Here is a 24236-nt window from a genome sequence, read left to right on the forward strand (position 1 = left end):
CGAGTCGCGGGCACATTAGTCGTTTGTCCTTTCAACTGCATTGGCGCTATATGTACTATATTAAACTATATTAATTGAACATAATACCTCAGGCCCTGGTGTTGGGGCAGTGTCAATGCGTGGAGCGGTCCATGGCCCCTCGTTCGTAGGCAGGACACAGCAATACTTTCAAAGCAGGGCCTCATTGCGCGTGAGCACTAAAATCTTTGCCAGCGCAGCGGCCAGCCTGGTAGACTCGGAGCATCAGAGAGAGGAGGAGCGCGCTCGTGGTCGTCGGCAACCGCGCGAGAAGAGCGATAGCAAAAGTGGGTCTGGTCAAGGGAGCAGTGCAGACGCGGCAAGGGGCGACCAATTGAAGTGACAAGCGACCTGGCGGCCTGGTGGCTCGGGGCCGTGACGCTTGCGGGTGCGGCGTGCCAACTGCCAAACCCCTCGTCGGACGTTCAGCATCCCTTCCACCCATGACTTCTTGCAGTGGCCGCCGCCGGGAAGCTGAAGCTGCTGTGCCTGCACGGCTACATGCAGAATGCGGAGGTGAGGGGCGGCGGGGTCGGGCGGGTGCGCGCATGCAGTGCCCGCTCGGGCTGCGGCGTGGGCGGAATGGGCGGGATGGGGCACATGCGCCAGCCACACCATGCGACCGGCCGCCGCCCCTGCGCTCGCTGATGTATGCCATTGCCCCCGCTCACCGCCCTTTACCCCACACCCTCCCCTGCACCTGCACCTAGCCCTAACCCTACACCTGCACCTAGCCATACACACACACACCCCGCTGCCCCTGTGCACGCGCCCATGCGCCCATGCCCCCCCTCCCCACCGCCTCCAGATCTTCCGCAGCCGGCTGGGCAGTGCGCGCAAGGCGCTCAAGAGCCGCGTGGAGTTCGTGTTCGTGGACGCGCCGTACGAGGCACAGGTGGGGAGGGGCGGGGGTTTCTGGGAGCGTGGGGCCAGGGTCAGTGGGCGGGCGGGAGTGCGTGGGCGAGGCGTTGCGAGGGCGGCCCGGGGCAGCACGAACCAGGGGCAGTGGTTGGAGCTGCAGTGGTAGGAGTGGCTGTGACTGCGGCTGCTGCTGCCATACACTGCACACCCTGAGGCCGCTGCAGCCGCCCCACCCCCCACGCCCATCCCCCCCATGACCACGGCCACACTCCCCAGGGCCTGCCCGGCAGTGAGGACCCCGAGGAGGTGCAGGGCGGGCGCGACGGCCGCTCCTGGTGGCAGGTGGGTGGGTGGGCCTGGGGGGCGGTGTCACAGGGGTCCTGCCAGGTACCGCAGCGGCGCGGTCACCGGCGCAGGCGAGGCTTGTGCTGCTGCCGGCTGTGCTGCCGACTGTGTGCGTCACCGCCGACACGCCGCCCTTCCTCCCTTCCCCCGCCCTCCCCCCGCCCTGCTGCCACCCGCCGGCAGTGGACTGACACGGGGCCCTCGGGGCGGCCCTCCAAGGCAGCCCACTACACGGGTGGGTGGCTGGATGGGTGCGTGCGTGCGTGCGTGGGTGGGTGCGTGCGTGCGTGCATGCGTGCATGCGTGCGTGTGTGTGTGTGTGTTAGAAAACGAAACGAAAGCCCGCCCAACGTGTGTGTGTGTGTGTGTGTGTGTGTGTGTGTGTGTGTGTGTGTGTGTGTGTGTGGCCGGTGCGTGGCTGTGGGGGGGAGTCGCAAAGGTTTGCGACGCCTCTCTAATGTGTTGCAAAGGTGCCCGGTGGCGGGGCCTTGGCTCGAGCTGCGTCTGATGCCGCCAACTGAACCAGCCCCGCCGGTGCTTCCTCCCGCTCCCAATCCAAGGCTGGGAGGTGTCTCAGGCGGCGCTGGTGGCTGCGATCAAGGAGCACTCGCCGGACGGTGGGTGGGGTGGCGGCAGGGGGGATGCGGCTGTCGGTGGGGTGGCGGGCTGAGTGTGGAGCGTGCAAATCATGGCGGCCGCAGTCAACAGTCTCCTTCGCTCGCACGCATGCGTCCGAGCCTGCCTAGTATCAGCACACATCCGCGCACACACACACACACACACACACACATACACAAACACACACACACACACACACACACTCACCTACACCTACACACGGGGTATCCCTGGACGAAACACCAACAGGCACGCACGTGCACGCACACACATAGGTGCTTATTTGTCATTGTGTTCTTGAACACACACACACGCGCACTCCCACAGGCCTGCTGGGATTCAGCCAGGGCGCCACCGCGGCGGCGCTGCTGCTTGCGCACCTGGCGTCACCGGCGGGGGCGGGGGCGGCGGAGGCGGGGGCGGGGGCGGGGGCGACGGAGCAGGAGCTGCGGCGGCTCAAGTGCGCAGTGCTGGTGCGTGGCAAGAGGGCGGGCCCGGGACGGTGGTGTGGTGGAAGGTTGCTGGGAAGTGGTGATGTTGGTGGGGGGGGAAGAGGTGAGGCCGAGAGTTGGTGTTGGTAGGTCTGGCGGGAACACGTGTGTTGTTGCAGACCAGGGCCAAAACCAAGCAAGGGGCCCATCCCTCAACGCCTGCCCAAACCCCACGGCCACTGACCAACACCTCATCAACACGGGCGCTCCTGCCACACCCTCTCCCTCCCCCCCCCCAGGTTGCAGGCTTCCTACCCCGCGATCCGGCTGTTGCGGCGCTGGTGCAGGCGGGCGGGCCGGGCGTGGGCGTGCCGGTGCTGTTCGTGAGCGGCACCTCGGACTCGCTGGTGGGGCGGCGTGTGGGCGAGGGCACAAGGAGAAGCAACACGCATGACTGTGGCTGTATGTTGGCTGGGGCCGGGATGGGGCCGGGATGGGGCCGGGATGGGGCCGGGATGGGGGCGTGAGGCAGTCGCAGAATGATGCGGCCGGCAACGGTTGTCCTGAGTGCGCCCTACGTAGGCACGGTCGACACACCGTGATAAAGGCACCTGCCGCTTGCTCCGCTGCCCCCGGCGGGTCCTCCACCCCGTACCCGTGTCCGTGTGTCTGTGTCCGCCGCCTACTTCTGTTGTGTCCGCCGCCGCCTGCACGCAGGTGCCCCCCGAGCGCACCGCCGAGCTGCGCGCCTGCTTCCCGCCTGCCGTGTGCTCCACCTTCACACACGGCGGCGCACACCTGGTGCCCACGTGCAGGTGGGTGCGGCTGCGTGTGCGGCTGCGTGTGCGGCTGCGAGTGCGGCTGCACGTGTGATGTCAAAAAACAACAAACCGAAGCCCGCCCGCCCGCCCGCTGCGTGTGTGTGTGTGTGTGTGTGTGTGTGTGTGTGTGTGTGTGTGTGTGTGTGTGTGTGTGTGTGTGTGTGTGTGTGTGTGTGTGTGTGTGCTGCATTGAGCCTCTAGGTGGTTTGCAAGAGCTTGTCAAAACAATGGGGTTGTCCCTGCCTGCGGCCGCTGTTTCGACGCGCCAGTACGTTACGCCGAATGACCTCTTGCTTGGTCGGGATATGCGCAATCGCGCCCAACGACCCAACACAGCACTTGTACATACACAAACCCCATCCTATCACACGCAGCGGTGAGTTCAAGTCAACACTGGTCGGCTTCCTGGACGCGGCGGCGGCGGCGGCGGCTGCAGGCGGCCCCGCGCCGCCGCCCCTGCACCGCGTGGCCAGTGCAGCCAACACCTCTGCCGCGGCACCAGCAACAGCGGCAGGGGCAGCAGCAGGGGCCGCAGCGGCGGGTGGCGGTGCGGGTCTGACCACGTCCACTTCGAGGTCGCAGTCGGCTGCCAGCCTGGCGCCTGCGTCGGCGTCCGCGTCAGACCCACAGCTGCCTGCGGCAGCGGGCGCGACAGAGGCGGAGGCAGAGGCGGAAGCGGCGGCGGAAGCGGTGGCGGCGATGGCGATGCAGGAGCCGGTTGCAGTGGCGGCTGCGGGGAGGTAGGGAGGGCGATGCGTGGCGTGAGCTGCTGGAGTGCTGTGCTGGGAGCGGAGCAGGAGCAGGCTGGATGGCGCAACAGAGGGTCGTGCGATGAGGGAGCGAGTGACGACGTGCCAGGGGAAGCGCTTGCAACTGTGTTGGAATACCGGTAGGCAGGCACAGGTGGTGTTCCAGGAGCTGAGGGTGAAGGCTTGAGTGGATAACTGAGTGGAGAGGACAGAGCGTGGGATTCGCCTGTGCGGACCCCTGGCGTCGACTACCCTGATTGCGTTAACGTCCCCAGGAACTTGTACCTTTCACCGAACGCTTCGTCGATGTGTGTGGCTGGGTCCAGTGGTTGCAGAGATAAGGCCAGTCCGCCAGTCAGGGTGTGTGCGGTCGGCAGTGCGCCATGTACGGTGTGGGATTACTGCACTTCGAGCTCCTGCAGTGCTGCCTGCTCGGCCCATGCACGGTGTACCATGCGCGGCCAGACCACCCAGACCACGCAGAGCCCGCTGAGCGGCACGACTGCCCCCAATTGCTGCAGCGGTGGCGACAGCGCGTGAGCGGGCGCATGGCTAGGTGTGTGCATGGCTGCACACACGCGCGCTGACCCACACCCCACCCACCCACAGAAACACACACCACTCGTCGCCTTCCTGTCGCCTGCCCGTCCGTCTTGTAGTCTCCGGTAAGAAACAAAGACAGTCATGGATTGGCGCTCAGTGGATGAATTGCTTACTACTCACGTACGGTGCCGTATCGCCTTATGTACAGTTGAACACCGCAAAGTATGAACCTTGGAACTACCCATACAGCCTTCAAAACCACTGCCCCACATGGGCACGAACCATGCGTAAGATATGTAACGTATTGGGCCCATCAACCGACCAGCACCGCGGGAATCAAGTGAGCGAAGTCGCAAACACAGCAAGGTAGTGCCCGCGCGCGTGTGACGGCGTGTGGCGGGCGGCAGCCTTGCTTGTGTTTGGTGCCGAGCCACCGCCGCATGCATGCCTGTGTGCAACTGTGCACACGCATGGCGGCGCCCGCAGCCAGCAGCCCGCCGGCAAGGGGCCCGCAGCCGTGCCGCCGCATCGATCACCCGTCCGCTCCTACCAGCCGCCTCAGGTTGCGTGCGCCACGCCCTCCTCCCCCTGCTCCCGCGCAAGCACTGTCACGCACACACAGGCCGTTCGCCGCCACCACTGGACTTGCCGCCGCCACGTGCAGTGGGGCCCGGTGCACACAGGCGGACTGCCCGAGTCACAGCAGAGTCTTGCAAAGGCATCTGTCCCAGGCGCGGCAAGGTTCATACTGTCATATCAGCTACCACCGCCCGTTCCTACTGCATGCTTCTCATGATGGTCACCGTATGTGCAGCGGCGGCGCCGGTTCAGGTTAATCAATTGTGCACAAACGTACACGTTTGCAAATAATGTCTGTATAGATATGTTAAAGGAGATCCTTGGTGCCTTGCGGTCTACCAACGAACGCGGCGCGCAAGCGATGAAGGATTTGGGTAAAGCGCAGGGACGGTCAAGAGCCTGCCTGCTACCCCTGCCACCTGATACCCCCCCGTGCCGCGCCGCTGCGCTCCACGGCTTGACTTCACACGAGCGGCCATCCACCGAGCACGCACTCAGCTGAGATGATTATATACAGGTCCGGTCGGTGCGCTTCTGGCTGCTGCCGCATGCGTTGTCTTGCTGCAGCCGCACAGCATTCACGCACCAAATCTTGCACATACACACACGCACATACACAGAGACACATACACACACAGGTGTCGTATGTTGGCGACTGGCTGTGGTGCTGTCCGGCAGCCCCATTGCGGACCGCCGCGTTGTCAGCAGCCTGGTCATCATTTGCGATGAGGCCGCCGGTGCGGCGGCGGCGACTTGCGGTGTGGCGGCGGCGAGCGGCGGTGTGGCGGCGGCGAGCGGCGGCGGGGCGGCGGCGGAGCGCGCACTGCAGGCGTTTGAGTGGGACGAGGCGGCACCAGGGCACTTGCGCTTTCCTTTACAGAGTTTGGGGACCAGACTAACTGGAATTTGCAGACAGCAGTAACGCAAGCTGCTGTCCCAGGGACACAAGCAATAGGGCGCATCAGTCCCCCCCGTGTGCACAACGCACGCACCCGCGGGGCTCTCGAAGAAGGGTGGCAGGGGAGGTGCATTCAGTCCAGGCTTGGGCTTCTGGCCCTTGGGCGGGGGCGAGGGATTGGGTGGGCGCGGCGAGGGAGGCGGTGGCGGCTTGGGCGAAGGCGGTGGCGGCGGCGGGCGGGGCGGCGGCGGCGGCGGCGGGGCCGGTGAAGGGGGTGGCGGAGGGGCCGGCGGCGGCGGCGGCGGTGGCGGCGGAGCTGGAGGCGGGGACGGGCGGGGCGGCGGCGGCGGGTTCTTGGGTGTGTTTGCCAGCACGTTTGCCAGCGTGTCACACTCGGTGTCGGCTGTGGCGTAGCGGCACACGTAGACGGGCACGAACTCGCTGGAGGCGCCGAACTGCGCGCCCACGTACATCACCAGGTTGTAGCTGACACCCAGGGACGGGGAGTTGAGCACGGTGCGGGTGTTGGGCGCTACGTTGGACATGTAGTTGGAGTGGGGGTCGGAGGAGCGGTATGTGGCGAGGTCGTTGTCCATGTACGACATGATCTCGTGCACAACCACCTGCGCTTGCCAGGCGGCGTGTGCGGATTCAAAAGCAGCAGAAGTCAGGACGGAAGTCGGTCGCGGGCGGGTCAGGGCGGTGGTAGCAGTTCGGGCGCAGGGCACATGATCACACAAGCAAAGGGAAACAACGGCAGTGATATGCTGTGAGCGCCCAGTCAGTCACCTAGCCGGCTGCCCACCTTGTTGGCGTACAGGGCGTCCAGGCTGATGTCCCCCATCTTGGCCTGCCGGAACTCAAAGTACAGGTTCATGCCGTACAGCGTGTTGGTGTAGAAGCTGGTCCAGGTGGGCCGCACCCGCACGTGGTTGCCCAGGCCTGTGCGTGCGCGTGTGCGGTGACAGTGCATGTCAGAGAACACAGGGGCATGCGACTTGGACCAACGAAGACGAGCAAGCTGGTACGTAGGCCCCAGCGGTCACAAGGCAAAGGCGGCTGTGGACTTCGGAACTATCTCAGGCGGAAGGATGCGGTTTCAGGGAGGGTACACCTTGGGGTACACGTTGAGCAGCATGCGGGAGGCGTAAGGATAGCTTAGTCAGTCCCAGTCAGGCGAGGAGCTGTGCGCCCTGCTCAGTCGGCGGCGTGTATGTCCCACCTGTGCTCCAGGACGCGGGCAGGTTGAAGGGGCCAAGTGCGGCGCCGGCGGGCAGCGCGGCGGCGTCCAGGCCGTCACCGCCCGCGACAGGGGAGGCCCAGCCCAGCCAGCGCTGTATGCGAGGGGGCGGGCCGGCAGGGGAGCAACAAACAATGGGGGAGGGTAGGTCAGCATGAGGCCCGCCGACTGCTGGTGAGGCAGTGCAGAGTGATGCAGGCGGTGAGTGCCAGGGCCAAGGCGCCTCCCGCGCTCCGTCCACATACAAGGACAGGGATGGCTGCAGCCGTGCATGGGTCACAGGGCGTGCGCAGCCAGGGCCATGCGCACGTGATGCGTGTGTGTGTGTGTGTGTGTCTCAAGGCGCAAGCAAGGGGCCGCCCGCTGGGAGGTGGCCGCACAGGGCCCGGCGGCACACGCACCGCCGTCTCGCTCGCTGTCCCTCACCTTCTCAGTGATGGCGGGGCAGCCCAGGCCGGTGCCCATGAAGGTGGTCTTGTCCTGGTACTCGATGCCGCTGGAGAAGCCGTGGTAGAGCACGAAGTTGTGGATGGACTCCTGCAGCGGGACCTGTGGAGGGGGGGGTTACATTCATGATTACCGTAGTTAAGGAAGTGGTAGACAGGGGCCGGGCGGCAGCATGTGGGCGGCATGAGTGCAAACGAGCAGTGCACCGCGGCAGGTGTATGAGATCAGCAGTAGGTCTCGGTAGTGGGGGCGTACAGGAGGTGGGTCTGACCCACCTCCTCATCTCCCCCCACTCCCTTAATCCACACCACTTGCCTACGGCAGGGTGTATCTATTTCTATTTCTATTTCTTTCAGCAGTAGGTCAACGGTCTTGAGCTGAGCGGGAGCTGATGTGGTAAGGCATGGGTACTGGGCGGGCGTGTGACCGCCTGTTGGCTTGCTGGAGGCTGCAGCGGAGGTTACCAGAGGATTTTACAATGGAGCAAGCAGTCGCGCGCCTTACCTGGAAGGTGCCAAAGGTCTGCGTCCAGGTGTTGGTGTTGAGCCACACCTGGCCGCCGCCGCCCACGCCGCCGCCCAGGGTGGCGAGGCCGGCCCAGGAGCAGGCGGACGGCACTGCCATGACCAGGTGGAAGTGGGTGAAGGTGGCGAAGGCGGTGGCACCCAGCTTGGTCTGGGCCGCGGTGTTGGCGGCGTTGGCCATGGCCCAGGAGTCACAAGTGGAGGTGGGCCTGCGTACACACATACGCACACACACAAACACACACACACACACACACACACGCAACCACACAATAGGAGGCAGGTTCAGTGAGCGCAGTTGGCGGGTGCGCCCATGCTGGAGCATGGATGCGGGCAAGCAGCGCACAGACCAGGGTCAGGCCGCATGCGGCTGCTTTGGTCATGCATCGGCACAACCACTGCAATTCATATTTGGCCAACAGCAACGGCCACTCCCTCGCGCCCCCATCCAGCCACCCCAGCACCCGGGTGACTCCGCCACCCCACCCACCCCACCATGAGCAACTGGGTGTGACGGTGACGAACTGGGTCAGGCCACTGGTGGGCGGCTCCCACACCACCTCGCCGTAGCTGTGGAGGGATCAGGGCACGTGTCAGATGAGTCAGAGAGCAAGCAAACGGCACATGTGCACGAGTGGACGCGGGTGCGTCCAGGCGGCGGCTGTGGGGGTTCCGACAACGCTACGCGACTACTCATCACCACCAGGTCAACACAAGCAATGCGACGCACGTCCAAGTAGCAGGTGCCCGTCTAGTCCGGTCAAGTCACACGCACCTGCATGTCTCCAGTCGGTCTGCCCAGCCGCCCTTGCCGTCCGAGTTGGGGCCGAAGTACAGCGTGGCCAGGTTGCTGGGCGTGGCGCCGGCGGCAGCACCCGACCCGCAACTGGGCGCGTCCACGATCACCACCAGCAGCCGCTCGCGTACGTTGGTGGCGGGCGGGATGAATGCGGGCTTCAGGATGGCCACATCAGTGGCGTCGATGAAGGAGCACTGGCCGGTGGTGGCGTCCACAGTGCAGCCCTGCAGGGGACGAGGCATGGGGGAAGGGAACGACGGGGCAGTGTAAGACAGGTTAAGGTCTGCAAGTGTGAGGGAGGGGCCGCGAGAAATTTGGCGGGAACCTGGCGGGAATATGGGAAGTACGACGGATGCGCAAGTGGTCGACACATCACGCCGAGGTGCCCAGGAACGGACTGCACTTGCCGTGCATGCCCTGGTGCATGGGCACACAGTGTTCCCGCCGCCCGCTGGCACAAGTCAGGGAAGCCGCCACGTGGCAAACCCTCTGGGGTGCGTGTGAACGTGTTGCAGCAATGTCAAGCTCACAATGGTCATGTACTGTCCGGGCTCCAGGTCTTTGCCGTTCTTGTCCTTCTTGGGCGGCTTCTTGCCCTTGCCCAGAGGCTGGAACTTGCGGCCGTTGTTGCTCTTGTCCAACAGAGCCCAGTCGCCCGTGCCTGGTCACATGCAGGGTCAGCGTTGAGGCAAATCCGCGGCAGCGAGGTGGATAGCAGGCAACACGGCCGCGTGTGAGCGAAGTAGAGTGTAAAAGGCAGGGAACCAAGACCTGCCACGCCTCCAGCCTTACCGTCGTGGTAGTCGATGTAGGTCAGCTCTCCTGCACAATGCAACATAAGCAGGGTTGTCACTCTGTCCTGGGACGTGGAACATGCAGGAGCACACGGAAACTCGCAGCGCACAGACAAGGCCGCCTGCTGGAGGGTGTCCACGACGGCTGACTGACTCGAGGAGTGAGATGCGCTCACGAAGCGCCGGTCCTCCATTCACTCGCTCTAGCACAGCGTGTTGCTGTATGATGCATGCCCAAAGGGGCCGGGAACGCCCGGCTGACCTCGCTTGTGCGTGACCTGCTCATGTGTACCACACAGGGGTATCGCGCTCGGCTTGACGGCGCGACGCTAGCTTCGCTGTCAAGCAGCACTTCTGAGCAGCAGACCTCACCTTCGATGTTCTTTTTGTCCTGGCCGGGAGCCTGTGCGAACACATGGCCTGCTGGAATGCAGTCGAGCTAATTTGTCAGCGCACAGAGCAAACACCCCCGCAGAACTAGCGATGTCATGTCCATGTTAGCTCGCATACCTTGTAAACACAGAGCGGCAACTACACCGAGGGCAACGAGTGCGCCGCTTGCCCTGGGCCGAGCCATTCTAGGTGAGTCTCGGCTGCAGGAACGCGCACAGAACAGCACGCTGAACGCTGCCTGGGAGACTATGTCCCTGTATACAAAGCTTATACTTCGCACCGTAGCTTTGGGGCACAATGTATTGCGAGCAACTTCATCCCGTAATCGAATGCGCGCAAATACATACGCTAAGCCAGTGGCATTCTCAGACATATAGCGATACTCGTGCTACCGTTTCCAGCGCTAGAGTTGAAATTTCTTCTCACAGTATTTCTGACAGTCACAGCGCCGGAGACCGTTGGACTTCTGTGACGGTTGGGCATTGCGGCGGTTTGACTTGTGCCGACAAAGCGGCGCGGGGCTACGAAGCCCTCCTTAGCTCCGTGACAGAGTAAATAAGCCAACTTGATATGCTGCCTCACTGACAAGAGCTACCGGCACTTGCCTTAAGAACAAAGCGTCGCTGGCGGTTTCGACGACCAAGCGGGTGCCAACTTGGGTGCCAAGGGGTAGATAAAGCGTTCTTCATCGGTCCTTGCGTACATTCTAAAACGGACCGGAACGGGAGGGGCCTCAGGGAGGTTTTGTGTCGCTGTGTGTCGCGTGTCCTGGACTGACGCGTCACACGCGTCTGCACGCGTAGGATATGCGAACGGCCGACACGCCGAGTCCCGACAGGTCCCGAGGCGACATGGAAAGCCCCCAGTCCCAAGTCCCAGTTCCATTTTGATGTGAACACAAGCGAGCACATTCACAGGCTCAGCTTCTCCCGCCACCTCATCACCAGACACCAGCGGCACCGTTCATCAGCCACACCCCTTATCCGCATGGGGCGCGGGGGGGGGGGGGGCGGCCTGCGACGTCGTCAACACACTTATCGATTCACGTCACCCCCGTCACCGTGCAATAGTAATTCCCACCAGGGGACTCCCACGGTCCCACCCCAGCATGCAATGGACGGCTTGGCTAGGACTCACTGTACGCGGAGTCACACGCACGGATTTGACCGCGCGGGGGGCCAACCCGGGGGGTGGGTGGCGTAGAGTTGGTCCCCTGCTGGCAGCATCAGATGGTCCCTGGCGTGCTTGCACGCTTTTGACTGTCCGCCCTGTAAGCCCGCAATCACATGCTTTACGCCGCGCTGGAGAGGAATTGATATGCCGAGTGCGACTCCTGCTGCAGCACACACACAAACCCCACATACTGTACACACACAGTGCGGATGGGCCTGACAGACCAACAGCCGCTGCAGGGCGGCCCTGCTGCTCGGAGGCCTTGCGCCCGTGCCTTGCCCCCACGTTACTCCACTCCAGACAAGAAGCGGCCGGATCTCGCGTTCATGCCGGCATCAACCCCGGCGCCGCCACTGCATGCAGGGGCGCTACAGCCGCAGCTGTGCCTGCGCCAGCCAGCCCTCAAGCCCAAACAGCCAGAAGGGCGCCGCCACCACCGCAGCGAACCAGTAGTTGGCGGCGCTCAGGCCCACACACACGCCCGGGCCCACGCCCCAGCCCAGTGCGCTGTCCGCCGCCGCCGCCAGTCCGCCGCCGCTGCGCAGCCCCCCGCCCAGCCCCACCGCCTCCGTCAGCAGCACCACCACCACCAGGGCCGTCAGCGGCGACGCCAGCAGCCACAGGCCAGCGCCCAGTGCCCACGCCGCCGCAGCCACACACCGCCCCAGCGCGGACCGCTGCTGCGGCGGTCTGCCGGCGGCTGCCAGCTCCCGCTCGGCCACCGCCGCCCCCAGCCCCTGCCCCTGCCCCTGCCCCTGCTTCTTCGGCTGCCCTGGCACCCGCAGCCGGGTGCCGCCGCAGCCACCGCCCACCGCCGCCGCCGCCAGCCCCTGGGCCACCGCCATCTTGGCCAGGTAGAAGCCCGCCACCGCCGCCGCCGCCCAGTTGAGGCACACCAGCGCCGCCAGCGCCGCCGCCGTCGCCGTCAGCACCAGCACTCTCTCAGCGTGCCAGCGCAGGCTGAGCGCGGTAGCGGCGCTGCCGGCGCCCGCATCCGCACCCCAGGACTGGGGCAGGCTCCCGTCGCCACTGCCACTCGCGTCTGTGGCCGTCACGCCACAGGCAGCCGCCCTGGCGGCAGCCGCACCTGCAGCCCCAGCCGCAGCCGCAGCCGAGTGCGCGCCGCTGCTGCTGGACGTGCGCCGGCGAGGCACCGCTGTCGCCACCAGGCGGCCCGCCAGCGCCGCCGCGCCGGAGGCGGCCGCCGCTGTCAGCAGCATCACGGCGGCGGCTGCGGCAGCGCCTGTGGGGCTGGACAGGGGCGCAGCCAGGGCGGCCCGCAGTGCCCCCACAGCGGCTGGAGGCGCCAGCTGCACCAGCAGCCGGGCGGCCCAGGGGCCGTCGCCGCACGCCAGCACGCGCAAGGCCATGGCTGCGGCGGCGCAAGCGGCCGTGCGTGCGGCGGCGCGGGCCGCGGCCTCGGCCCACACCGCGGGCCCGGCGCCGCCGCTGGGCCCGCCTGCTGCGCCGCTGGGCCCGACGGCTGCGCCGCCGGGGGCCGCGGCCGCCAGGCGCAGCACCCACATGGACCAGGCCGCCTGCGGGGAGGCAACGGCGTCGTGTGTATGTGTGTGTGTGTACGTATGGTGCGGGGTGTGTGAAAAGAAAAACCACAAAACAAAGCGTGTGTGTGTGTGCGTGCGCGTGTTTGGATACCACATGGCGTGTGCGTATTTGCCGAGGTGGTGGGGTCGTCTTGATCATGTCCCAGACAGCTAGTTGGGGCGAGACATACTGGCGGAGGGCCTGGTGCGGGGAGCGCCCGGCAAGCCAGGGTGCCCGCAGCAGCAGGCCTATGGTCCGGCCTTCGAAACAAGGCCAGGGGCGAAAACTATTTCACAACCGTCCTAATCCCATACTGTCTGTCCTGCAATGGGGCTCCCATCCCCCACCACCTTCCAACCCACCCTGCTCCCTCCCGCCTCCTTCCTCCGCACCTGCAGCTGCACCACCAACGCCAGCGCGGCTGCGGGGCCCACATAGCGCTCCACAGACACGTACCTGCAGGCGGCGGAGAGGGGGGCGTGTTCGGAGGGGGCGTCATGTGTTGAAGATAGGCAAGGACGGAGGCGGGGCGGTTGGATGACTGGTCCCTTCAGGTGTACTCCGGATGCACCGGGTTCAGGCACTTCCATTCACGCCGCCACCTGCTGGCATCCCCCCCCCTAACCCCTGCCCGCTAGCCCCCCTCCTGCTGCAGGCCCCCCCCCAGCCCGCCCCCCCCCCCCACCTGTCCAGCCCGGCCAGCAGGTACAGGAAGGAGGAGTGGTGCACCCGCTCCACCAGGTGGTTCAGGCTGCGCAGGGTGAGCTCCAGACCCGAGGCCAGAGACAGGGCGCGCTCCTCCAGAGCCGACACAGCGGAGGGGGAGGAGGCGGAGGAGGAGGAGGAGGCGGAGAAGGAGGAGAACGCAGGCGCGTCAGGGTCGGTTGCCTGGGGAGCGAGCAGGGCGGCGGGGTTAGAAGGGTCAAGGAGGGCGTCTGATGATGCGAGGCAGGCAGGCATGCCCCTCATGGTCACACGGGACCTAAACACCACTTCCCAATGAGACATGAACCCCGGATACGCGATACCGCACACCGCCCGCCCGCCCGCGCCCGCCCGCCCCCGCCCCACCCGTATTGGCCTGGCGGTCCCGGCCCATCGGTCCAGGCGGCCCGGCACCAGCCGCACCCCCGCCGCGTCCACGCCCGCCCCCTTGAAGGCCGCGTGTGCGCCCGCCGGCCGCCCCACCGCCTGCTGCCAGGCGAAGTGCAGCGCCCGCAGCAGGCGAGACGCCAGGCCGGCGGCGGCCTGTGCGGCGGCGGGCGGGGGCGGGGGGCAGACACGTTGGGGCGGGGGGGGGGGGGTTGCAAAGATTGGTACATAGAAGTTAAGGGGGGGTCAAAGGCGTGTGTCGTTTAAGATGTACCCATGGGCTGTGGTGCGGACTGAGCCCTCCTGTGCGGGCGCCGCCGCGGCATCACGCATGTTGCTGGGCCCTTGCGCCCCCCCGCCCCCGCTTCCCCCTGCCCGGCACGTGCGGCCCTTACCCCGGCCGAGCCGCCGGTCAGCCGCTGCAGTGCTGCCGCCACCCACGCCTGCGACCCATCCAGCCGGCCGTCATCGCGCCACAGCGCGGGGGTGGTCTGCAGGGGCCATAGGGGGGGGGGCGGCAGGGGGCGAGGCGACACCCCTTGTCAGGGGTGCAGGTGCGCGGTGGGCGGCACCGGGACTCTCGCAGCCCACACATTGAAGCATGTGAAGAAGATGATCCACCACCAGTCTTCCCCAACTCCTAACCCAGTTTCCCCAAAACCCTCGTAACTCCCCAAACAGCCCCCTCTGTGACCGTTACACCGCCGCTCACCGGCCAACCGAACATGTACCGCAATAGCCAATACATGTCCAGTTTGGGCAACAGCCCGCCCGAACCCATCGCCAACAGCTGCACTGCCTGGCCGCCGCCGCCGCCGCCGCCGTCGTGTGGGCCCGCGCCGATCAGCGCCTCCAGCACCACCGCCTGCTGAATGACGCCGCCGCGCAGCCGCACCTCCGTGTCCCAAGCCCCCGCCTGCGGCCCCTCCTCCCCGCCCTGCCCCTGCTGCTGCTGCGCCACGGCTGCTGCTGCACCACTTCCACTGCGGCTGTGCCCCTGCCCCCATCCTCCTCCCCCTGCTGCTGCTCCTCCTCCTCCATCACCACCATCCCGACCGCCGCCGGCGCCGCCCGTGTAGCCGTCCACCCAGGCCGCCAGACAGGCGCTGACGCCGCAGCTCAGGTCCGGCACCACCCACAGCACGTCGCGCGACAGCCAGCGCCCGCCGCCGCCCGCCGCCTCCGCCGGCGCCGCCAGGTGTAGCGCCAGCGCCGCGCCCGCCGCCAGCCCCAGCTCCGCGCCGGCGGCCGTCTGCGCCCACCCGTCCAGAGCGGCGTCCGCGGCGGCGGGCGGCGCGAAGGCCACCGGCGTCACCACCGCCAGCGCCTCCAGGCCGTCACCGCGGCGGGCGCGAACGAGCACATGCAGGTTGGCGCAGCGGCACCAGCCCGGCCTCACAGCGGCAGCGCCAGGGCTAGGGCCGGAGCTAGCGCTGGAGTTCGGCAGCAGCAGCCCCGGCATGCGCACCAGAGGGCGGGTGAGCTGTGTTTCGGTCAGGCCCGCCGCCGCCAGCGCCGCCGCCAGGGCCGCGGGGGCGGCGGGTGACTGGAAGGCGGCGACTGTGCGGCCCTTGGAGGTAGTGGCGGCGGTGGTGGCGGTGGCGGAGCGCGCGATGCGGCGGGCGGCGCGCATGAGCTGGCCGCCCGCAGCGGCCTGCCTGCAGGTGGGCGGGGCGGGGCGGCGGGAGGGGTCGTGGCTTGTGACTTTGTGAGGCGCTCGTGCGGGGCTGTGAAAGGTGAGGGCGGCGGCGCACACGGGTTGTGGTGTGCGCATAGGGCGCTGCTGCCCCGCCGGCCCGCGCGCATGGCATGGATCTCATTGGCGCATATTCCCTGACAGCTGCGTGGCCTGGGTCACCTAGGGCTGATCCCCCACCGCCCCAACCCCACGAACCCATGCCTGTCCCGCTCACCCAATGGTGGGCGCCGCCAGTCCCGCCAGCAGCCCCTTCTCGTCGAACCGTACCGCGCGGTCCAACAGCGGCAGCGCCAGCAGCCCACACACAGAGGCCAACAGCAGCAGCAGACCCAGCACGTGCGCGCGCGCCGCCACCAGCGCCAGTAGTTGCAGCAGAGGCTTCTGACGGCCCCGGCTGGCGACGGCGGGTAGCGAGGCTGGCAGCTTGGTAGTGGCAACCGGTGCTGCTGCGGCGGGGAGCACTGGGGCAGGGTCAGCGGCATGTGGCGATGGCTCGCCAGCGCCTGCCGCTGCTCCCGCGCCCAGCCTCTTCAGCGACTGCCCGACGTTGTTGTCTTGGCTCATATTAATGCTTCACTACCTACTACTATAGGGAAGCCCCTGTTGTCGTATTGAGGGAGCTGGCTGTAAGTCTCCGCAGGAGCTGTCGAGCTCGCGGAACCGCGCACATAATTTTGCTGGTTGTGCCCGATGTGATGCTAATTGTAACTATAATCGACACCCTCGCACTTCTGGCGCAGAGTCCGGTGCTGAGTGCTGATGCAAGCCCGATGGATCACGCTTTCCGCACTCTTACGAGTTCCGCCCATGACATTTCTTTGTAGGCTAAGGGATTGGAACTACTACTTCAAAGCTGCAGATCCTACCCCGGAGTGCCGCCTATGAACCCGAGCGGCTGCTCAAGCACGGTCTACTCATTTGCAAGGGCCTAGCATACTTTCATTGCATTTGATCTGCGTATCATTTATACGTGTCCCACTTAGATAGAGGACGAACTGTGAAAGGGGCGATCGCTGCGCTGTCGCCGAAGTAGTACGTTAAGGCTGAGCCTAAACACGTAATCAGCCATTTAACAGTACAAAAATGGATTATCAATCAGAGCAGGACATGGAGCTGGAGGCGCTGGAGGCCATCCTAATGGACGACTTGATAGAGTATGAGGGCAACCTGCCCTCGGGCTGGGTCGCCGCGGGCAAGTCCTACAAGGTCATTATTGCACCAGAGGACGAGGAGGGTGGCGATAGCGGCGATTACCCGCTCAAAGCGGAGCTGCTGTTTGCGCACACGCCGAAGTACCCAGAGGAGCCGCCCAGCTACAAGCTGCGCTCCGTGACCGGCCTCAGTGATGCCGACCTTGCGGAAGCGACGGCGGTGCTGGAGGAGCAGGTGAACTTGGGAGCCTTGCAGGGTGAAACAAGTATGGCAGGTGGAAAGGGCGGCAGGACGAATAGGCTGCAGGGCAGAGGGCACGGCGGCCGCCAGGGTCCGCCGTGCCCCGAGGGCGCACGCATGTCACGGCCAGGCGGGGCGGGGCCCGGCGTCATGGGGGTTACGGCCAGTCAGCCGGCACGGCTGTGCGGCGGCATGGCCGTGGTGGCCCGGCAATGGGCGGCTGGGCCGCCAAGTGGTGTGCACGCGGGCTGGGAGCGTGCGGCTGTGTGCGTGTGTGCGGGCGGGTGGGGTGATGAGGTGGGGGTGGTGCGAACAGCGCGATGGACACCCCGAGAGGCATGCCAGCCCGCGCCGCCCATGCCCCATCACGCCCCCATACCGCGCGTGTACGTGTTTCTTTGCTGCCGACGCCTCCCCGCCCCCCCCCCTGCCTGCCCGCGCACAGGTGAACGCCAATCTGGGCATGGCCATGATCTACACCCTCATCGGGGCCGCCAAGGAGTGGCTGCAGGGTGGGTGCGGGGCGCCTGGGTGGGCGGCGCTGGTGGGGTGGACGCGGGCTGCTAGGGCGTACAGGCTGTGTGGGTGGGCAGACCTCAGGTGTAATTGCGGCAGCCGGCCTAGGGCGGCAGGCGCCCGAGGGCCATGGAGCGCAGCGCCACCTGGGGCTTGGGGGGGGGGGCGGGGGCGGGGCCGTGGGGCAGGGCGCATGGAGAGGGGCCGGGGGTCAAGGGCCAGGGTCGAAGCAGCGCAGGGCGCAAGGGACGGGAGAGGAGGGCGACCGGGTTCAGGTCCGTACCGTGTGTGTGCTCGTGCCGCTCAGTGCCTCACTCGCTCACACGCCCGCCTGCCCCCCGCCTCCTCCCTCCAGGCCGTGTGAGCAGCGGGCCGGCGGTGGACCCCGACCTGGAGCGGAGAAAGGTGCGTGTGTGTGCGTGTGTGTGCAGGTGTTGGTGTAGCGCCCGGGCGGCCGGGGGCGAGGGGGGAAGGGGAGCAGGGGCGGCGGGGGTGTGTGTGGCTGGGCTGGAGCTGCAGGGGTCCGTGGCTCGCGCGCGTGCGTGTGTGTGTGTGTGTGTGTGTGTGTGTGTGTGTGTGTGTGTGTGTGTGTGTGTGTGTGTGTGTGTGTGTGTGTATATGTGTGTGTGTTTTATGCCTGGCCGGGGAAAAGTGCATGTGGGGACCGCCAGCTGGTGCCCAACGTGTACCCAGCGCACACCACACAACGGAGGCGGCAGCGGCAGCGGCACCGGCTGCGTCAGCGTCAGCGGCAGGGATGTGGGTTAATGCTGCCGCCTGCAGGGCAGCGGTATCCACTGCAGTCGTGCCTCTGGCAGGGGCTGGGGCAGGTGCTGGGGCGGGACGCGCCATGCCGCTGCTCTCAGACGCTGGTCCACATGGCACACGACACTGCCTGCCGCCAACTCGCCCTACTCCTCCTGCTATTCCTCCTGCTGCTCCTGCTGCTGCTCCTGCTGCTGCTCCTCCTCTTCTCACTGCTGCTGCCGCCGATGTGCATGCAGGCTGACGAGGCGGCTGAGAAGAAGCGCGCGGAGGCACGTGCGCACGGCCACCCCGTCACCGTGGAGGCGTTCATGGCGTGGAAGGTGGGTGCGGTGGTGGGGGTGTGGGTGTGGTGTGTGTTGGCTGGTTGGTTGGTTGGTTGGTTGGTTGGTTGGTTTGGTGGGGGGGCACAGGCACATACGGAAGTGTGCAGAGACACACACGGGCGGGCATATGGCCAAGGCGGCGGCCGGGGTGGGTGCGGCCGGGGCCAGCCCAGCCGGTGGCAGCAGCACCGCTGGGTCACTGGGGGGACGTGCGCGGGCCGTCACGGGGCCGTCACGGCGACCCCTTGGAAGCACCCGGTGTGAGCGCTGCTGCTCGCCAGCCGGGGTCGGGGCGCGACTGGCGTATGCGCACACGCCGTGGGACCCAGAGGGAACTGCGCTGCCAGGGCTCTAATTCTTCTCACCCACACGGACACGCGTGCCTGTGTCCACCTACCCACCCACCCCCTGCCGCCCCATGGTCCCCCCTCCCATCCCCGCCCCCCGGTACGCTGCAACTGTACCTACGACTGTACCTACGACTGTACCTACGACTGTACCTACGACTTCACTTCTTAACTGATCATGAATGTAACCCCCCTCCCTCTCTCCGCCTGCAGCTCAAGTTCGACGCGGAGGTGGCGGCCGCCAAGGCCAAGGCGCTGGAGGGGCTGAAGGAGGACGACCGCGCCAAGCGGCTGAGCGGCAAGGCCTGGTTCATCAAGCAGGCGGCGGCGGGGCTGGAGCTGGAGGCGGTGGAGGCGGGCGCGCTGAGCGAGGACGACGAGGAGGACTTCGACGTGAGGGGAAGGGGGAGGGAGGGGAGGGAGGGGGCTGCGGGCTTGGGGGTGCAACGAGGTCGGGGGCAGTGGGAGTGCGATGGGGGCGGTGGGGGGGCGGGGGGTTGACCAGATGCCGTTATACGGGCAGGGGTGGGGCTCGCCGCTCTGAGCAAGGGGCTGCCCTAAACATCGAGGGAGGGCTGGGAATCAGCTGTTGCGCACATGGTTGATCCTTCAATAGCACAGCCAGGGTTTCCTGCTGACTGTCACGGGGGGTAGGGGGCTGCCATTGTCAGGTGGCGGATGTTGGTGCTGTGGCCGGACGCCCTCCTCGCCGCACCCCTGCCCGACTGCCCTCTGGCCCATGCCCGCACCGCCTGGCGCGCCTCTCCCCCTGCTCATCACCCCTCTCCCCACTACTGTTCCCTCGCCCAGGAGGAGGAGGACGGCGAGGCGGAGGAGGGCGAGGAGGACGGCGAGCAGGGCGAGGGCGAGGAGGACGACATCGACTACGAGGACGATGACGACGAGGGCATGCTGGACGAGTTGTAGAGGCGGGGGCCGAGTAGGGGGGAAGGGGCAGGAGAGCTGCAGGTGCGGTGGATTGGGTGGACGAGGCTAGGTTTCATACGGAGGCAAGGGCGCGTGGGGCCGAGGGTGGTGCGTGGAGCGGTAGCGGGCGTTTAGTGGCTGGCAGCTGATAGGTGCGGACTGAGGCGGCGTGGGCGTTCTTCCATGGACATCGGCCCGCAGGTTGGTCAAAAGCCTAAAGCGACAGAGCACTATTTGAAGGATGGCTCGGACGGTGACGTGCTGTGGTGCGATGGGGCCGGGTAAGGGGCAGGTTGGCGTGGTCCCCTAGTGTGCAGAGTATTCCCAGACCCCAGCAATCACTTTGCAACGTCAAGGCATGTTTGCGCGGTGACGTGCTGTGGTGCGGCTGTGGTATGCCTGTGGAGCTGGAGCAGCGCCCGAGCTGTGTACTGCTGTGGCTGGGAGCGTGCAGCCGCGTGAGTGGCCCGCATTGGACGTGATTGGTGCTGGCTCGGCGGCGCGCAGGAGTCGACTGCGGGGCACATGGCTGCCGACACGCGCCGCAGTGACACCGGCAGCGCGGCCCAATGCTGGTGCCAAATGCAAAAGCGGACATGAAGGCGGTCCTCTAGTGTAGCTCCATAGAAGCGCCATAGCGCGCCCACCCCCTCCGCAAATGGCGGGGCTCACTTCACCTACCAGCCACTCCACCTACGCCAGCCGTATGCCTGATTGATGACTGCGTGCCCTGGCTAGCACAGCCCCATACCCGCACTCGACTTCCTAATCACCGCCCCGATGTGAATGCGGAGCACCCTCATCAAACACCACGGTCCGCCCGGCCCCTGTCCCCCCTGGCCCCCCTGGCCCCACGAGCACATGTCTGGTACGACACTCGCCCTCCCGCCGCCGTGCAGGCCTGCAGGTCACCCCTGAGGGCAGGGCTCCGAACTACCCAGCACATACCGCGGCCGTAAGGTTCCGTCCATTCGGTTTCCATGATACCCGCCCTCGGCGAGTCACCAGTCGCCTGAGCACGTCGTCATGACCTGCTGTGCGTGCACCACCTTGTAGCCACACACACACACACGAGAGCCGGAGCCGCTGCCTGCCACAACTGGCCGCCTCGAAACCACACGACCCCGACACATGCCTATGGACAATAATTACGTGTATTCATGTCGCAAGGTCGCTGCCCGAGCCCCCGCACAGAACCTGTGAAGCCGCCACCCTCTGGCCTCCAGGCCCCAGGCCGCCCTGCAGCCGTGGCTCGGGCTGCTGCACAACCCTGACCCCGCCCCTGGCGCTACCCTTGCAACCACGTAGCCACGGAGGAGGCAAACACCCGCACGATACCGCCTCTAATCGCGGACAATGGACCCTAGCACAGGCAAGCAGCCAGCGCCAGAGTGAGCCAGCAGCGCAACACCCACTCGTCCTGACAGCCTGCTGAGGTCGGTGGGCCCCGCGCCGTGCGTGCTGCCAGCGAGCGCCGTGTTGCTGTCGAGCCGCCTCACCCATACATGCGGCACCACCAGCAGCGCAGGCGCGCGCGTGTGCTGCTGGGTGCGTGCTGGCCCCAGCACCGCAGCCGCCGTTGCTAGGAGCTGGTCCTTTGCTCTGTGCCAGTAACCAGGTTACCAGGGCCCTGTCTGGGTGGCGAGGTAAAATGCCAGGGGCAGGTGCAGCCAGCCATCAGAAATGCCAGGCACACGCAACACATCCCCGCTCGCATGCGTTGCTGTGCGTGCACCTGCCGAACCCAGTGCTGCTTCCCACGTGTTCGTAAGCCCCACGCACTCTGTGCCACGCGATCCGGCACCTGGGATACCGTACCAACCGCTTTTCCACAAGATGTTGGGGGGGATTGCCCCCGCCCCGCGCCTAGCCATTTGAGCGTGGGGCGCCGGGGAGGTGTTGAGTATGGCAGGAGGCGAAAGAAATGCTTGGGTGTTTGGGAATGTGACAAGGCATGCGTGGCCCCAACCCGAGTGTCCCTAGCCGATGCGCCTGCGCGTCGTAGCGGCATGGAGGCTCTGACGGGGCGTTACACGCCTATTAGCTCCCAAGCGTACGGGGGCTCAGCCCATTTTCCAGCTGTACAAAGCTGACACCCTGCTTTGTGGGCACTGCCTTTTGGGCACTGCTTTTGGGGCTGAGCCCCCTGAAGAGCACAGACTGCTGCTGTCCTGGCTGCTAGCTTGTCACATGTCTACTCACTTGCCCCGCAGCCTTGCCGAGTCCGAGGGGTGCGTGTCGTCAATGACGCGCTCCGGCACGCGCTGCAGCCACTCTCGCCTCCAACAGCTGCTGCCGCTCCCAGATGGCCTCCGCAAGCCACTCCATGTCCCGCTGGCGGGCTGCCTCACGCCGCTCCATTTCCTGCTGGCGTGCTGCCTCACGCTGCCTCATGTGTTCCTGACGGGCCGCGAAACGCTGCTCTATGTCTGCGTCATGGGCTGCCTTAAGCTGCGCCATGTTCTCCTGATGGGCCGCCTGCAGCTGCGCCATGTTTGCCCGGTGGGCGGCCAGTCGCTCGCGCTCGTTTACCGACGAAATGTACGAGGTTGCAGCAACCGAAACGAAGAGGAGACAGCCCACCAGCCCGATGAACGCTGAGTGCTGCGTCAGAGCCTGAGAGCTCGCGGCGAGCCCACTTAACTGAGGACCGATGCGCGTCGGCGGTGCGCGCGCAACCTTACGCGGCATCGTTAATTTTCTAGGGCTGTGTAATGAGTGTGAATAATGAATGCTTGCATGTCTAGCTATAAGCTCGCGTTTCTGCAAAAGCGAGCCTGCACACGATGGGGCCCGACAGCGCCCCGCGTTGCGCCTCGCCGTTATTCGTTGCATATCTGTGTGCGTGCCTTCGCTGTTACTAGCAGTTACTGTTGGCTTGGCTCGTATGTGATAGTGCGAACATTTTTACGTTACTGGCAACTTCAATTTTGCGCGCCTGCGCACGCGGGTCCTTTATCGTGGACCTGAAATGGCGCGCCCAGGTTATGTGCTGGTGGTGACAGGTTGAGTCTTGGGTTGAGTAGAGTGCCTGCTCTGCTTCGTGTCTTTGGGCGCCGCTCCCTGTCCATGAAGCATGCCAGCTCTCTGTGTCGTGCGTGCTGCGCCCCCCACCCCACCCACCAGACTCATCGCCTCCATTCCCCGTGCCCATGCCGTGCCGCCGGGCACCTATCTGTTGCAAGGCCGCCAAACCGCGCCAGACCCAGGCAGAACAAGGGAGTGTCAGCTGTGTACAGCTGGAGGGTGGGCTGAGCCCCCAGCAGCAGCGAAGCGTGGGATGTGGGATGAATGCATCCTGAAGGCATACTGCATTCAATGCGAGCCATTGAGCAGTTGATGGCCCCCACGGGGCACGGGCTTGCGGTGCAGGACATGCCCCCGTGTTGGGGCCCGGTGCCGCCAGGGCACGGCATGGCACGCGTGTGGGAATTCCACACGCCATCCACGTACGACTCCCTTTACGTTAATGACGAGTGGTGTGGAAACGAATGCGTACGTAGACCAGAGCGGATGGCGGAGTGGGCTTGCAGGCGGCACGAGAGTAGGCAGTCAGTAGCGCAAGTTGCGAATTCACATGTTACCTCGTAACCGACGGTAAACGCTGTGGACGGTCGCGCCCATGGCGGGTTGACGGACAGCGGCTGCTGTATTGGGATGGCTGGGCTGGACGACGGCGGCCGGGCGTTGCTTGGGACTACCAGAAAGGATGCGCCCGAAACCAACCTGGAGAACACCAGCGCCACCGGTGCCCAGCACGACATGTATGGGAGGGAGGGAGGGACAGGAGGCGTGATGCACTGCCGCGTAAAAGCTATGGCGCTAGGCGCGAGGCAAGCAACGGCACCCCCAAAAACAACCGCGAGGACATGGCGCGCGAGTCGGGCTGCGGGCTGTGGCTGTGGCTGTGCGCTGCGTTGGGTGGATAAAGGAAGAACACTAAGTATGGCGAAGTGATGGATGCGGACGTTACATCCCCATACGGTAGTCTGCAATAGCTTCTACCCTTGCCTTTCCTCCATTCCCCAAACTCCATAGCCGAGGCGCGGTGCGGAGGTGACACCGGGGCTCCTCGGCAATCAGGCAGGCACGCACGCATGTACGCACGCACGGACAGGGGTTTTCCTGCGGAGCCCCGCCCCCCCCCCCCCGAATCGCTGCGCTCCGGGGGCTCAGCCCCAAAACTGGTCAACCCGAAAGCGACCCCGGCTGTGTCGGGACGCTGCCAGAAGAAACCCTTCAGCCTTCATGAACACGCTGGCTGAAAAGGACTTCGATGACTTTCCGTGGCTCGTCCAGGCAGGGGGAGTCCAGGGTATGTATTTGCGGAATGGGGCATAGAACCAAACGTGCTGCCTACTCTCAGTGCCATGCGGTGTGGCCGTGTGGGGCAC

The 24236-nt window shown here is 65.9% G+C and overlaps 5 protein-coding genes across 6 annotated transcripts; 2 read left to right on the forward strand and 3 right to left on the reverse strand.

Annotated features, from left to right (window-relative positions):
* The first annotated feature begins 56 nt into the window (after positions 1-56).
* On the forward strand, positions 57-4318 carry CHLRE_03g201439v5 (uncharacterized protein). The gene is made up of 10 exons (XM_043061369.1): positions 57-305; positions 476-534; positions 827-913; positions 1156-1221; positions 1408-1459; positions 1785-1841; positions 2170-2315; positions 2573-2680; positions 2991-3088; positions 3469-4318. The coding sequence occupies exons 1-10, from the start codon at positions 116-118 to the stop codon at positions 3836-3838; spliced, it is 1233 nt and encodes a 410-aa protein (XP_042926630.1). The 5' UTR covers positions 57-115; the 3' UTR covers positions 3839-4318.
* A 172-nt stretch (positions 4319-4490) lies between these two features.
* On the reverse strand, positions 4491-10666 carry CHLRE_03g201552v5 (uncharacterized protein). Of its 2 annotated transcripts, none has more exons than XM_043061372.1 (12): positions 10178-10666; positions 10040-10087; positions 9666-9695; positions 9404-9534; positions 8850-9097; positions 8570-8644; positions 8055-8283; positions 7530-7652; positions 7086-7197; positions 6669-6805; positions 5958-6486; positions 4491-5788 (listed from the first exon to the last, which is right to left on the reverse strand). In XM_043061372.1, exons 1-12 carry the CDS (start codon positions 10242-10244, stop codon positions 5682-5684), a joined length of 1836 nt encoding a protein of 611 aa, XP_042926632.1. In that variant the 5' UTR covers positions 10245-10666; the 3' UTR covers positions 4491-5681. The 2 variants fall into 2 exon arrangements, with proteins under 2 accessions (XP_042926632.1, XP_042926631.1); XM_043061371.1 differs by having other exon boundaries at positions 10040-10090; positions 10178-10606.
* A 64-nt stretch (positions 10667-10730) lies between these two features.
* CHLRE_03g201664v5 (uncharacterized protein) lies at positions 10731-16286 on the reverse strand. The gene is made up of 7 exons (XM_043061374.1): positions 15784-16286; positions 14583-15528; positions 14266-14361; positions 13850-14026; positions 13464-13666; positions 13171-13234; positions 10731-12771 (listed from the first exon to the last, which is right to left on the reverse strand). Exons 1-7 carry the CDS (start codon positions 16131-16133, stop codon positions 11602-11604), a joined length of 3006 nt encoding a protein of 1001 aa, XP_042926633.1. The 5' UTR covers positions 16134-16286; the 3' UTR covers positions 10731-11601.
* A 120-nt stretch (positions 16287-16406) lies between these two features.
* Positions 16407-20440, forward strand: CHLRE_03g201776v5 (uncharacterized protein). Its single transcript, XM_043061376.1, has 6 exons — positions 16407-16955; positions 17407-17473; positions 17833-17882; positions 18482-18565; positions 19129-19308; positions 19726-20440. The coding sequence occupies exons 1-6, from the start codon at positions 16653-16655 to the stop codon at positions 19840-19842; spliced, it is 801 nt and encodes a 266-aa protein (XP_042926634.1). The 5' UTR covers positions 16407-16652; the 3' UTR covers positions 19843-20440.
* A 10-nt stretch (positions 20441-20450) lies between these two features.
* CHLRE_03g201888v5 (uncharacterized protein) lies at positions 20451-22826 on the reverse strand. The gene is made up of 2 exons (XM_043061379.1): positions 22045-22826; positions 20451-21270 (listed from the first exon to the last, which is right to left on the reverse strand). The coding sequence occupies exon 1, from the start codon at positions 22531-22533 to the stop codon at positions 22084-22086; it is 450 nt and encodes a 149-aa protein (XP_042926635.1). The 5' UTR covers positions 22534-22826; the 3' UTR covers positions 20451-21270; positions 22045-22083.
* Positions 22827-24236: the final 1410 nt, after the last annotated feature.

This window comes from Chlamydomonas reinhardtii, chromosome 3 (genome assembly GCF_000002595.2).
Source record: "Chlamydomonas reinhardtii strain CC-503 cw92 mt+ chromosome 3, whole genome shotgun sequence".
Classification (NCBI taxonomy): Eukaryota; Viridiplantae; Chlorophyta; class Chlorophyceae; order Chlamydomonadales; family Chlamydomonadaceae; genus Chlamydomonas; species Chlamydomonas reinhardtii.

Coding starts and splice junctions, on each gene's coding strand:
- CHLRE_03g201664v5 (XM_043061374.1), bottom strand. CDS start 16,133: ATGAGCCAAGACAACAACGTCGGGCAGTCGCTGAAGAGGCTGGGCGCG. Junction 13,667..13,849: donor GGACCGCCAGGCCAATACGG/GTGGGGCGGGGG, acceptor CTCGCTCCCCAG/GCAACCGACCCTGACGCGCC. Junction 12,772..13,170: donor CGTTGGTGGTGCAGCTGCAG/GTGCGGAGGAAG, acceptor GCCTCCCCGCAG/GCGGCCTGGTCCATGTGGGT.
- CHLRE_03g201439v5 (XM_043061369.1), top strand. CDS start 116: ATGCGTGGAGCGGTCCATGGCCCCTCGTTCGTAGGCAGGACACAGCAA. Junction 535..826: donor GCTACATGCAGAATGCGGAG/GTGAGGGGCGGC, acceptor CACCGCCTCCAG/ATCTTCCGCAGCCGGCTGGG. Junction 2,316..2,572: donor GGCTCAAGTGCGCAGTGCTG/GTGCGTGGCAAG, acceptor CCCCCCCCCCAG/GTTGCAGGCTTCCTACCCCG.
- CHLRE_03g201552v5 (XM_043061371.1), bottom strand. CDS start 10,244: ATGGCTCGGCCCAGGGCAAGCGGCGCACTCGTTGCCCTCGGTGTAGTT. Junction 9,535..9,665: donor CTACATCGACTACCACGACG/GTAAGGCTGGAG, acceptor GCATGTGACCAG/GCACGGGCGACTGGGCTCTG. Junction 6,806..7,085: donor GCCCGCGTCCTGGAGCACAG/GTGGGACATACA, acceptor GCGCACGCACAG/GCCTGGGCAACCACGTGCGG.
- CHLRE_03g201888v5 (XM_043061379.1), bottom strand. CDS start 22,533: ATGCCGCGTAAGGTTGCGCGCGCACCGCCGACGCGCATCGGTCCTCAG.
- CHLRE_03g201776v5 (XM_043061376.1), top strand. CDS start 16,653: ATGGATTATCAATCAGAGCAGGACATGGAGCTGGAGGCGCTGGAGGCC. Junction 17,474..17,832: donor CGCCAAGGAGTGGCTGCAGG/GTGGGTGCGGGG, acceptor TCCTCCCTCCAG/GCCGTGTGAGCAGCGGGCCG. Junction 17,883..18,481: donor CCGACCTGGAGCGGAGAAAG/GTGCGTGTGTGT, acceptor ATGTGCATGCAG/GCTGACGAGGCGGCTGAGAA.